Source organism: Homalodisca vitripennis, chromosome 5 (genome assembly GCF_021130785.1).
Source record: "Homalodisca vitripennis isolate AUS2020 chromosome 5, UT_GWSS_2.1, whole genome shotgun sequence".
Taxonomy (NCBI): Eukaryota; Metazoa; Arthropoda; class Insecta; order Hemiptera; family Cicadellidae; genus Homalodisca; species Homalodisca vitripennis.
Genome location: NC_060211.1, coordinates 177,927,523 through 177,942,338, shown reverse-complemented (window position 1 = coordinate 177,942,338; position 14,816 = coordinate 177,927,523). Strand labels below are relative to the sequence as shown.

The 14,816-nt window shown below is 34.4% G+C and overlaps 1 protein-coding gene across 3 annotated transcripts in view; it reads left to right on the top strand.

The window, feature by feature from the left end:
- LOC124363235 (protein artichoke-like) overlaps positions 1-14,391 on the top strand; it is a 97,858-nt gene extending 83,467 nt beyond the window's left edge. For all 3 annotated transcript variants that reach the window (XM_046818406.1, XM_046818407.1, XM_046818405.1), the window contains one exon: positions 12,011-14,391. In XM_046818406.1, coding sequence (XP_046674362.1) covers positions 12,011-13,949 — 1,939 coding nt within the window. In that variant the 3' untranslated portion in view covers positions 13,950-14,391. The remainder of the gene's footprint in view (positions 1-12,010) is intronic.
- The last annotated feature ends 425 nt before the right edge of the window (positions 14,392-14,816 follow it).

Here is a 14,816-nt window from a genome sequence, read left to right as displayed (position 1 = left end):
ATTAATTAGGGAGAGCGGCTAAACCCCCATACTGATGAGCGCACAGGAATGTGGCCAGCCTAGCCTTAGGTGTCTGTCTATTGATTTCTCTCTCTAAAATTAATTTCAGTCCATGACAATTTGTTCGGTATTATTGTGTTGACGATGTTTTCAATCTTTATATACGATTTAAGGTGGGAAGAAATTTAAAATACCATAATAATCTGGGTTTGGATTGGGGAAGTGGAATAAGTGACTAAATTGGTAGAAATACTGCCTATCCTAATACTCAGTTTAGGATCAGACTCGCGATCCAGATGCTTACAGTGGTTCTCTTTTAATTTTTTAATTATTAAACAATAAACAACGTAATAAACACGATAACACATGTAATTTTAGAAAGTGGCAGGTAAAAACACACGTATGCGTGTGACAGTTGTATACAATATTGTGAAATACTGTATCTTATCTCAACTGTAGTAAGGCTTACTCTCAAACATCATAGACAGAATAACGGGTCGACCCAGTCCTCCACTTATAAGGAATTAATTTTTTACTTAACCAATCAATAATAAAAAAAAAAACTGAAATATCTCCTATCCTTGCCGGTTAGAACATAGCAGGTCAAGAATGTTGTTTCAGCAAACTTCTAAGTAAAAAAGAATTGTAGATGTCGTTCATGCTAATTATATAAAATTTGATTGTTGAAATCTTTATAGAAATAATCCATTTTTCGTTCTTTTGTTGATGAATAGTGATAGTAGCTGTGTTGAACAAGCCAAAAACATGATTTATGATTTAGAAAAGCCCAAGTGCTATTGAGCGCTTGCCGCTACCACAGGTCTCAGACCCTGTAATACTTCAAATGTATTTAATAAACTATTAGATTAGCGTAAAATGGTATTTTTATTTAATGTACTTCCACGAGACCCCCACCCGCGGATATTTTTAAATGGCCAAAGCCCCTCTTTCTACTGAAATTACTGATTGCGCCTATTTGAGTTCCAAAAAGTTGTATTCATCTAGGGAATAAATCCTTAAGTGAATGGTTTTTAAAGTTGTTCTCTCTTTATTTTATTTTGTAAGTGAGTTATTTCTACGCCAATGGCATTTTTTAATAGAATACCCTAAACTCAACACTCTTTATCGATAATGGGATTGTAGTCTTCTAGCCGCTTTTCTATGAACCAGGCGTAGCAAGTACAAGTTCCGCTCTTGACATTGTCGATTGTTGGGATGGAGGGGCGCGTCCTAGTGGCGATTGTCGTCTAACCTAGATCGTGTGGTTTACGTATGAGTGTAAATTTTACGTATAAATTACGATTTTTTTCTTCATCAGGTTATTAAGGTCAAAGAAACTATGTACATTCTTGTGCAATTTCACTGGTATTTAACACAAATTCATAGTTTGGTTTTGTTTTATACAGTGTATTAGTACCAAATTACCAAGTATCTTACATTACAATATTTCCATGTGATACTTTGTAAGAGACACGCAATACTATATAATTACATTATATTATTATTAATAAATACCGTACATTATAAACAGTGCATTAGTGTTGCATAGTTTTTATTTCTTGCCCAAACTCGATCTAAATCATCGGTGAACAGTTTTATCACAAGAGTGCAGGAAAGGCACATGTAGATTAAACAACTATACTATTTCTAGTCTTAACCCGGCAAGCGTCAATGTTTTGTTTATATTCAAAGCAACTCGAGAAAAAAAAGTTAAATTCATCACGACGATAGAGAAGAAAATAGTGACTCTATTGTGTCAGATAGAGAAGCTGATTCCGAAATTAATATTAAAACCAAAAGGTCTAACAATGGAAGTAAGAAACTAAACAAAGTAAATTTAAAAGAACTGATAAGACTTCTCTGCATTGAAAATGAAATCTTAGACAAAAATATTAAAAGCTTCCCAAATGAAGCATATACATCACAAATTATACAAAATGATGCACTGGCTAAGTAGACAGTTATGCTGGTAGTGATTATTGGCTACTAGCAAAGTAATTACTGATCAAATTATTTCTGAAATTAAATCATGCAGCAACAGTTTAATAATGATGAGGGTCACTGCGAACAGATGAGTGTCTGCTTCAGATATATTCACGATTCTAAAGTAAAAGAACGATTTCTTGAGTTCAAGTGCACGAACTAAATGCATAGTACTTGGCTAACAAAATTAGAAAGTTTTTAGTACTTTTGCAGCTTAAAATTGAAAACTGTGTTAGCCAATTGATTATTTGAAGGAGCCAGTGTCATGTCAGGTGAATTTAATGGCCTACAAGCTCTGATTCGACAGCCATCCAAAATCCCTTGTCCATACATTCATTGACATGCTCACAGACTGAAATTCGTCCTTGTAGATGTTGCCAAAAATGTTCGTAGCGTCGATGAAACGATTGGGCTCCTTCAATCTATTTTCCTTTATTTTCCTATTTATCCTTTTCAGTCTTCATCTGTTTTACGGCAGAAAATATTTTATTTAAAGAAGAAAACAGCAACTAGTAATAAACACTCACTGTACTCCAGTAATGAGACACAAGATGGGTTTCCAGATATGAGGGAGTACATTTTTTAAACTGAAATCACCTCTGTTGTAAGTTCTTTACAAAATGTGTCGCAAGCGACAAAAAAAAGGAGTCTGCATAGGCAAAAGTACTTTTATGCCACCTTGCGTCTTTTGGTAACATTATCATTTTAATCTGTCTAGACAAAATACTTCAATGATCTATCCAACTCCAATCTTCAACAGTTAGCATCGGAAAAGCCTTAAACTTATTGAATCTACCATGTCAACCCTGTCATCCTTCCGGACTGACAACCAGTTTGAAGAGTGCTACGAATAAGCAGTTAAAATTGCAAATATGAAACCAGATGAAGTAACGGGAAGTGCATTTCGTTCATGGACACAGAAAGTTTCAAGCTGACTAGATGACTATTCAACAATGAAGACTATTGGCAATGGCAGAAGTGCCGCAAAAGATGCAAATACTGAAAAAAACAAAGATGAGAGCTAATTTTTTGCCATTCTAGACAATATTTCAAATGAAATGAAAAGAAGGTTTTCAGAAAAAATTTCTTTTATTTCGGCCATGTCTTCGTGTGATCCAACTTCTGAAACTTTTTTAAACGCAGAAGTACTGTATGCAGCTGCTTCTTCATATAGAAGAGACAGGGTACTACACATACACAATGTGAGCTTGGAAAAACAAGGTTTTCAAGTTGTAAGGATCCTTATAGTGCCTACAGCGAAATATGCAGCATGGGCCATGTTTCAAAGAACTCAAGGATCTCTTTGCTACATTTTTAGTAATACCTGTAAGTACAGCCACGGCAGAAAGGAGCTTCTTAACAATGATACGTATAACCACTTAAGAGCATCAATGACAGGTCAACGACTGAGTAATCTTGCAATTATCTCAATACAAAAGAAGTTAAGTTTCCCTTTATTGATGGATTCAAAACCAGTTGTAAATGAGTTTGCAGCTAAAAAAGGAAGACGACTCCAATTTGTTTCGAAATGAACTGAACTCCCCTTCTTACCATATTCTTAACTTAAAACATTGTAAAACTATTTTTGACCACTGGTTATTGTAAATATGTTTGATTTATATTACGGTACTTTAATAATATTGGATTCAATTATAAAAACCTAATTTATAGTTTGCGTTTATTTATCCATTTCAAGTTCTGAACTAGATGTAAAGATGATGTAGATATATCAATATGAATAATATATAAGTAACGAACAAATCTTAATTTTTCAAAAATGTTTATAATTATAGCAATTTTTCTAAAACATCAGAAAACTAAATTTGACCCCAGGAAGGTCTTAAAACTCACCATTTTGAGTATAAACTTTACAAATCTGTCCATCATATGTGTGTGCGTGTGTGTGTGTGTGTGTGTGTGTGTGTGTGTGCCCACCCAAAATAAAATGTCTGAAGCGCCTCTTCATTTATGTTTATTAAATAATATCTTTTCTTTCATTTAAAAAAATATACTTAACAAATCACTTATATAAAATTAAACACATTTTTAATATTGTTCATTTAAAAATGTTATACAAACATTATTTTTCATTCAAGAATAAACATTATGTTCAAAATCTTAAATTTTGTCGGCAAGAAACATATCAATATGTTTGTAGCCTTTAATTATTTAAGTACTAGTTTTTCATGAAACATAAAAATAAATAAAAATAGCCATTAAGGAATTGAAATGATTGTCTTATATTATACATTCTACGTGATTGTAAATACTACAGTGCGTTTTAACATGGAACGTGAAAAATCTTTACAGATAGTTAGTAATAATGATTAACTGAATCGTTTATGAAAGGATAACAGGATTTCGGACAGTTGCCACCGTTATATGTTAAAAAAGGTATAACAAAACGTTTTGAAGATTGGAATCTATCCTCTCCGTCAAGTGAAAGAGGTATTAAAACATACAAAAATAAAGAACAGAAATAAAAAAAGAAGGGACAGAAAAGGCTTCAAACATACCCAAAAGCTGCCCAGTTCAGGTGTTCACAGGCCACTTCACAGGAATGTGAGTCCCAGCACAATTCAGGAGTACGATAATCACAAGCACACATCACACCAGCACAGGCTACATTGGGATACTCGTACAGAGTATTCTGTCAGTCCCAGCACAATTCAGGAGTACGATAATCACAAGCACACATCACACCAGCACAGGCTACAGTGGGAATACTCGTACAGAGTATTCTGTCAGTCCCAGCACAATTCAGGAGTACGATAATCACAAGCACACATCACACCAGCACAGGCTACAGTGGGATACTCGTACAGAGTATTCTGTCAAACCTTCCATCGTCAGTAACAAACTTTAAACAAAGAAATTGTCCATTTATATTTTATGTGCTACCTCATTGTAAAATTATTTATTTAACACGTAACCGTATATCGTACGCATAAAAAGTTGTCGTTAAAAATTGTCATTTGTTATGTAAACACTAATATCTAAACACAGTAAAAATCCTTAATTATGTGACCTTGTCGCATAATTTACTCGTACATGTATCACCAAACAACTGAGGCCAATACTAAGTGCAGTAAAATATCAGTCAGGTTTACCAACCATCCGAAAATTGTAATGGAAATGTCCTTCAAGCAATTATAAAAAAGACGGTCTTTCATTGATTATTAGGCAAAAATGTATAACATAAATAGTATTTTTGAAATGTGATAAAGTGATCAATTTATTTAATATCGTTTTATTAATAATTTCTTCGTTATCTTTTTGGATTTTTTAATTTATTCTTCATGTTACTTGTTGTTTTATAAGTGACATATTTGTTTGTACGTGTTTTGAATGATTTTTTTTAATTTCTTGGTATATTTCTCGGTATTAAGGTCTCCATCAATAAAATAGGGTCTAACAAACTGATCCTTTACAATTACAAGCCACACGTTTAAGTTTCAGGGTGCTCGGCTTGTTGCTCTGTCGTCCAATGATGGTTAATATCAACCTAATAACGAGCATTGTGTCTGTTAAAGTCGTTACCGTTTAACATGAATGTTGCTTCATATCAGAAAGCAATGTTGTTTAATATAATTGTATTATTATCAATGTTATGGGTCATTATTTCACAAAATTCTACTCGAAGATCAAAATCGGTCTGACTTACTTCATGAAATAAACGAATTTTGTACTCTCTGAAACCACTATCATGTAAATATTTACAAACTGATGTTTGAGATGTACCTAATATTAGAGAAACTTTCTTATTGAGACATGAAAATCTTCTACAACAGACTGTTCGTCAAGTAACAATGCTTTGTTTGTGGCCGATTTTGGTAGTTCAGATTTGGGGCGGTCATTAACGCTGCCTGTTCCCTGGAAACTTTGGATTGTTCTTTGAACTCCTGATTTTGATACAGGTTATCAATTGGGATAAGTGTCATTAAATAAATACCTTACTTCACCTTAAGATCTCATCTGATCTCCGTAGCCTCGCATGATCAGGGTTATAATACGCTCTTGTTCACTTAAACACTCTTCATTTCAACGTCGAGTATCAAAGCTCTAGTGTTAACTGTTCTTCATATTTTATCAACAGCTTTCAAATCTCATTTTGGGGAAATGGGAAAAAATGTAACAGTGACTACTACAACTTCTATTTCCTAGAAAGATATTCCGAGTTCCATCCTTCCATCTTTATTCATCACATAACAGAGTGTATCCATACTTTTAACTCACACTGTATATGTTAACTCACTGGCTTTTCAAATCCCAATGTGCCAAATATACAGGTATGCAGATTACACTGCAAATACACAAACATATTTATATGCAGCAGCAAGTGATATGCAGCATGATTTCAACAACATGGTGCCATGCCAATGACGTTATTATCAATGTCAGCATGTCCAAAGTTATGCATGTACATTCACCAGCATATGCATGCAAAATAGTATAATTAAGCAACATGATAATAACTGCTTGTATACAGGGAGTTACATTTTAAACTAGTGCAATTGAAAGGATCTAGAAAATATTACTCGTTTTAAATGTTTAGGGATTCAGGTAGACCAAACATTGAAATGGGGTAAGCACATAGATCGTGGGTGTAAAAAAGTAAGAATTTATTCATATAAATTACACCATTTAAGAAACGTGTTGCCACACAATGTCTTACTTGTAACTTATTGAGCCTTATTTGAATCAGTTATGGATTTAGACACTGAGGTAAAGCTTCTATCTGCTTTCTTAAAAGAATAGAACATTTGCAAATTGAAACTTTTATAAATATTGTTCCTAGAGAAATGAAACTAAACAGTGATTTAGAATATTTCTAGTTCACAAATAATCTACCAGTATAGAAACTGTAAGTGTACCTGATTTTTAAAGATCATTTATGTAATAATAAAGTTAAAGTTGTAAACTTACATAATTACAGTGTTAGGCGTAACTTTTTATATTGTTGCTAGATTTAACAACAAATATGGCAGTAGAAAACTTTTTATACCAAAGACTTTCAATGAATTGTAGGAATTAATTAATGATAGAAAGAGATAAAAAAAAAAACAAAATGGGAGTGGTAGGAAATGATTTAAAGTGATCGATTTAATTAAGTTAATCTATGAATAAATGGCTGTGTGTGTGTGTATGTGTGTGCGTGCGTGCGTGCGTGCGTGTGTGTGTGTGTGTGTGTGTGTGTGTGTGTGTGTGTGTGTGTGTGAGAGAGAGAGAGAGAGAGAGAGAGAGAGAGAGAGAGTGTGTTTATTTGATTTCATGTGCATTTAAAGAAATAACTAAATTACTGCGTTGTTTTTCTCTTTTGTTGTTGTTGGGGGAGTTTTATTTTGTTAATTTTTATATTTATAATTTGGCTGTTACAAATCTTGATATTTTTATTACTTCTGTAATAACTGTAAATTGATGTAAAAGTAAGCAATGGTTGGTATTGGCAAGTGAGAGATCCGGGTTCGAGTCCCGGCGGAGTAAGTACTTTTCGTGATTCAATGTTTATTGAAATCAAATTCGACTATTGCCATTCATACAAATTTAATTAATGTATATATATATATATATATATAATATATATAGATATATAAATTAAATTTTCGATATTAAAAGCTATATTTGATACGCAGCGGAAATATCACAGTTTTCACGTCCTTGAATATGTGCTGAGAGTTTTTTTTACAATATCTTCGACTACAGTTTGTATTATCAATGCAGTACGTTGGTTTGTTATATAAGACCATTAGACCCAAGGGAAAAGAACTATATTACATGACAGTAATAATTTATTATTGGTACATTAAAACTATTGTAACGAGCTAATTATTATTATTATATACTTATTAATATTATTTAATACATGTATATTTAACTGAAAATTTAGAAAAGCCAATTTCTTTCGAATATAAAAAGGGAGGAGTGCAGTGGCTAAAATGAGAAAATATAGAAATTAATTGCTCTTTGTATATAATTTATTCCACGGATCCTTTAAATGAAAATAAATAGTTTTGATATCATTATTGGGACCTAGGATTGCTTAATGAGGTTTGGAGCAAAATTATCCGTAGCACCGTTTTGGTTTTGAAGAAATTTTAAAGAAATATTAGTCAAATCTGAGATTTTTTATGGGTTTTAATAAATCTAACTGAAATATAACAGTCCAACATGATCCTGCGAAACTCTGTCAGCGATTGAAATAATAATGTCTTGCACTATGGCATTCAACGGGAGGAAACTCTTATTGTACTTAAACAGACACAATATTATAAACAAATGACGTATACTTATGTTCTTCTTTCAGCCTATTACACGAGTCACGGTGAAATTCGATTTAAGCAAATACATTTATGTGAGGAATATTGATGAAGAATAAAAGATCTCTGTTCCTACGTTTATGACGGTTCAGAATCCATTTGGTTTGTTTATTGGCAAGTCTCGCGATTTATTACGAATTAAGACACGCAGAGTGATTTATTTATAATCAGACAACTAATTTAGGTTAAAAAGAGCAAATCTTGTTATAAAACTCATAATTTATATATATTCGAACAGCCTACGATGCATTCACACCGAATAACCGTTTCGTCAATATACTTGATGAGCGGGAGGGGGGGGGGAGGCTGAAGGCGAGACGTTTTGGCGTCTCAATCCCACAAATTAAACATAGACACAATCACCGAACACAATTAAACGCCGCAAGACCAACACAGGCGGAGTTAAGCGCTTACACAATCTGGTATTCACAATTAGCACCGTCGAGCCAGATGTCGTCTGCACTGTTCCGTACAACAGCTGGTTAATTAAGCAGTGATGTTCACCACACCTTACCCGCGCCAACAAACTTCTGAAACGTAATAACGAGTTTTCAACAATCCTGCACACGTCACTTGTTTCAACTGATACACGTTTTTACTATGTTAGTTATAAAAGTTCAACTTACAGTTTTCATCTGTAACACTGACGTTTTACAGTACTAAAAGATTTGTTAAACTACTATTTCAACACTAGATAAATCGTTATGTATTGCGTAATTTTCAATGATTTGAATCTCTGATGAAAATATAATTCTTATAGAAGCAAGAGAAATACAAAAAATAGATGATTCATGCCAAATTTTCATCTGTATTAGAAATCTAACTAAACGAATCTTTTTCCCCTGCTATGATGATCTCCTTTCCTGAGTTCCTCCTGACAAATTTCAACCCCAATTTTAAGTCTATTCCTTCTTATCCTTACATATTCCTACATATTCTTAAAATTTCCTCCATAACGATTTTCCGTGGCCTACGTTTGTTTGTCTCACTCTACACTCCACAGTCAATCTGTTGCTTGTACCTCTTTTCCTCTCTCTCTTAGACTGTTCAGTAAACATCCCTACCATGTTGTAGTATGTTTCGTTGTTACACTTCCTTCGCGTTTGCAATTAACATCCCTACCATGTTGTAGTATGTTTCGTTGTTACACTTCCTTCGCGTTTGCAATTAACATCCCTACCATGTTGTAGTATGTTTCGTTGTTACACTTCCTTCGCGTTTGCAATTAACGCATGGGCCTTCCTTTTATTTATTTATTTATTCCAACAGTACAAACCATTTTACAATAATGTGAAAATTAGATGGTAAATAATACAATGTAAATAATTAGTTAACAGTAGCGTATAGGCACATGCAAAGCTGGTAAATATGTTATAAAAAGTAACAGACACTGGACTTCTCCGAATTCGAATACTCGACATATCTTTGGCGTTAGTAGCATAAAATCTTTCATCCTACAGATTTCCATTCTATGAACACCTTTCATTTTCTCCTCAGCTGATTTCTCAATCTAACTGAACACTCAACCAATAGATGGCTTCTCTTTCTTGCACTTTGGCCCTTCTCTTCCTTACTTATATTCAATGTCGTACTCAAAATTTCTCCCTGAAATCTTAGTCTAGGATATCGCTGCCTTCCACGTTCCTGGTGGATACCTCTTCTGTAATATTATCGTCTTACACCTCCTTAAACGTAAAAAATACACGACAAATGGTTTTCTGATGTTTGACGTTACTACTTTTATTTCTGTTTTATACAGAGCCTCGTTCTTCAAAAGTTTCTCTATCCCCTTTTTGGTATCTGTCTCAGCAATGAATCCATTCCTTATCATATTTAACTGTTTGACCTAATTCTGATTGTTTCACTGATTATTTAAGTTATTTTTTAATCTCTTCACATTAATATTTTTTGTTTGATGTTGAGTGGAGGCAACACCAGGCCCCCAACTCCTTTCACTTTCAGCACCTTTTGCCCAGCTGAATCCGTAACTAAGAGACTCCTTCTCTATTTCTCCGCCTAATTCTCTTACCGTACAAGCACAACGATAGCGTCCTTCTCTTCAGCTTGGGTCTCCAATATGACTCACTCATCTTTAGCTCTATCAATCACTGCCTGGTACCAATTCAAGTACCTTCCAAATATTCCAATTGGATTTTTTAAACACCTTTATGATCGTAAGCTCTTTAGACTAGTCTCACATCCTCTTCAAAATGATTGTCAGATTCAGTAGCGCGTATTTGCCGCTATCAACCTTAACATCTTGGTCCCTCTCAAAATCCTTATTTATCCTTTTGAGATTTTTGTATCTCTGCCCTCCGGTTTGGCCTTAGTCCTCCACAGCTTTTTTCTGTCCTGTTCTAACTCAGGTACAAGAACAGACCTCCAGGTTCTTAGTTTCCTTTCTCTTTCATGATTTTCTAAGACCTCCCTTTCTACCGCGATTTTGTCCTCTTCTTTTTCAAAATTATTTATGCCTTTTCCATACCAATTTTCCAAAAATCCCTTTTCTCTCTTCATTAAAACCTTGCAACGATTGAATGTAACAAATTAGCCAACAATCCAAAAGTTTCCTACTTGCCTCCAACTTGCTCAGAATTACCGGATTTACAATTTAATAAGTTCTCTAAAACCCACAAAACAACTCCTTCTTTTGCCGGATTTTGAAGCACTTCTTTCCGCGTTGCGTGGCCTATAGCTTACCTACGAAGCGTTCCCAATCACCCCGATCAAAGTATAGGGGAAGGGCCCAAACCATAGGTTACCCGGATCTCCAATCCGTCACGAACCCGCACACTTACCTCCTATTAACGGACCGCCACTTGAGTGCCATGATATATATATATATATATATATATATATATATATATATATCTTGATAAGACATACTGAGATATATAGATACATATCGGTATGTCTTATCAAGATTTTATGTACTTTGAGTTAAAATTGAAATCATTATTTAATTTTAATCGAATAGCATCGTTAAAAGAAATGTCAAGGATGTACACGTACAGGTACATATAATTTAGGAAAGAGTGTGTTGCATTATTGTGGTATATTTTGTATGTTTTGACACCATGAACGAGAAAGTCAAGTGTTTGGTAGAGAAGTTGTTGTATTTGTTTACTATGTAAGTTCTAAAGGAGAATATGTAGCAAAAGAAATATATGTCCTTGGTAAAATGAAAATAATGTATGATTAACTATAAATAGGGTGATTGATAAACAAAAAATTGTAAAATCGTTATGTTTAATTTAAAGATTGTATAATATGGAAAGAATACAGGGTCGTGCAAAACAGACTGAAGGAAATCATAAAGGATGCTACGAACAAATACATTAAAATGTTTTGAGTATTGATAAGTAATATACATTTAATTCACAGCAATTATTTACTCTTTTTACATAATATATTATAGGCAGGTCAAATTATGGTTCATAATAATAGTATTTCTTTCAGATTCCGTTTAGGTTATTAAGTTGACTAAATATTTTATTTAACAAACTATGTGTTAGTACCTCCCAAATCGTTAGTTTTCTTTAAGCGAAATAAAGTACTACAATCAAATACTGGTGGAAAAAAATGCTTTTTGGAACTATATTAGAGACTTTGCTCTTACATTATTTTAACTTTTCTGTTTTTTGTACTAGTTTTGATCTTTTTTATTGTAATTAATTGAAGGAAGTTTCCAAAATTTCTTCTTTTTTCAGAAATAACTATGGCCTCATCACTCTTGATCTGCAGAGGAATCCATTGGAACCTGTGGACGGACCCTTTATATTCTCCCGGTCCCTCCACTACCTCGACCTCAGCTACTGCCGACTGACGAGCTTGAACAATCAGTTCTTCCAGAACATGACCGCTATCACCAGGCTGGACCTCTCTGGCAACCCGCTGACAGACTTAGAGGCAGAGGTCTTTGACAGCTTGATAAGCCTTGAGATCCTCATGCTGAACAATTGCAATCTCACACACATTGAACTAGCAGTGTTTGCTTATACGGAACATCTTAAAAGACTGGAACTCTCTCAGAACAATTTAATTGGACCGATCGACTGGAGTATGGTGTTGGGACCGCTTACAAGACTGGAATACTTAGATCTTCGCCGGTCAGGAATCTTCAATCTTCCAGAAAATTTGTTTATAAATAACACGTTTCTACGTAGTCTTATCCTTGCTGAAAATGAACTGCGCGATCTAGAGTTGTCCTCTACACTAAGCAATAATTTGCAATACCTCGATTATTTGGATTTATCAAAGTGTAAATTGGATGGACCTCTGTCGGAGGCGGCCTTTGCTAATGCGACCAACCTAAGAACTCTTTTACTGTCTAGCAATCGTCTCTCGGCTGCCGACTTATCTGCAGCTTTGGCGCCATTGACGCGCTTGCAGAAATTATCACTAAAAAATTGCAGCCTGACCAGATTACCGGCAAATACATTTCACAGGTTCATCGGCCTACAGGAGCTAGATATTTCTGAAAATCCACTAAATAATGCGTTCACCGCGCTACTCTCCCCTTTAGACACCTTAGAATACTTAAATATGAGCAACAGTAATCTTCAAAGAATATCAAAAACTACTTTTTCAAAAATGACGTCATTAAAGACTCTTATTCTGTCTGGGAATCCTGTAGAAGTCTTGGAATCAGGGCTATTTCAAAATCTAACAAATCTAGAAGTACTGGAACTCAACAACTGCAGCTTGAGACGCCTAGGTGCAACTGTGTTCCCGGACAACTTCACGTATCCAGACCTGGAAGAGCTGAGACTCGCCCACAACCCACTGATCCTCCCGGCCGCGGGATCAATCTTACCTCGACAGCTCAAGAGACTAAAAACTCTGGATCTCAGCCATTGTAACCTTACATATATCAGACCGACAGCTCTGAATGCTTTTAGTAACATAACCAAACTTCTCTTGTCAGGCAACAGTCTAACGGTTAATAAAGAGGACTCCTTGGAATTCCTGGGGAATCTACCGGACTTGCAGTATTTAGATTTGAGTTCTAACAAGTTAAACTACATCACACCCGGAGTATTCAAAAACAATCGCGACCTGAAAGGAGTCAGGTTGGCCGGTAATCCTTGGAAATGTGGATGTAACATCGCGGAGATGTGGAGATGGGCGATGCTGGAGAAGGGAGATTTGAGTGTTCTCATCGGCTCCAGAACTATGCCAGAAGACATCGCGAGTAGAGGTGGCAAGCGCAAGAAAGGTCTGTGGTGCCATTTTGACAAGAAGACAGCACCTGTCAAGCACATCGTTCATCGCAAACATGGAAGAACCGACTTTGGGGATAACGTTAACAGAACGTGGTTCCGCTATGTGAGAGAGTCGGACTGTAATGTTTTGTCCAAAGTATCTCCAGAGAATAGAACTCAGGATCTTCAAATACCTGAGAATGCCCCGTTAGTTGTAGATTGTTATATACCTGAAGAAGAATCGCGCTATCCCTCTCCCTCAATATGTGCAGCTGTCGGTATGGCAATATTTACTCTAATCGTTATTGCAGGATTCTTGATGAATAAATGGAATAGAATCTCTAATGGTCCTTTGGTTAAAATGCAATCTAGTGTGAGTGAAGATGTTTTCCCTCCGTCTAATTCGGCAGTGAATGTTCCCAACGTTAAAAGCAGTGATATTTGAAAACGCAGATTGATTTATTTTGTAAGTAGTATAACGTGTTGAAACAGTGTATTTTTTTGTAACCCACACCATTTGTTAAACTAAAATTTAAAATTATCGTATATTACAAAGAACGAAGTAACCTACACTAACAAATTGATATTATTTATGAAAGTTTTAGTGCGAATACCTTTTTAACACAAAGTTTTACTCCTGTTACATTTTATATTATTTTAATCCTGTTTGTCACCCTTAGATTTGTCATTTGTAACTATTTTTTTCGTTACTCATTTACTTGTATTTAAGAGTTATGTTTACAAATTTTCCTACATACTCTTTATAATTTACTATATTGGATGAAATGGAATGTTTATGTAAAGCTTCCTGTGTGCACACATATATAAAATGTGCAGTTTGTATTTTAAGATTATTTGTAAAGAAATTAAACGTGGTTTCTTTTATACTTAGGAAGTTATTCCATTTTTCTTTCTCCACTTGTTTGGATCAGTTTGTACAAGAATCATCATCAAAAGTAACTTAAAAATAAAGTATGAGACAAAAACAACGAAGTCAGAAATCCAAATTTTGACCACTTTGCGCCCCTTTGAACATAAGGTAAAATTATTGCATCTACTGGAAACTGTTTTGTATTGATTCAACTTAAGACCTATAATTCATTATTTCTACAAGGTCCTGAAGGTAAAAGGGTATTACTTTTAAAAACATATCTTACCCTTACAAATCCCCCTAGTAGAAAGCGGTAATTCTTTTTTAAAATAATCCTTCTTTTACGAAATACGAGACATAGGGAAAAGACAAATTTCTCATTTAAATTCTTTTAAGCTGTAAATATATCCATTTTGCAATTTAGATTTTTTTAAAGATCTG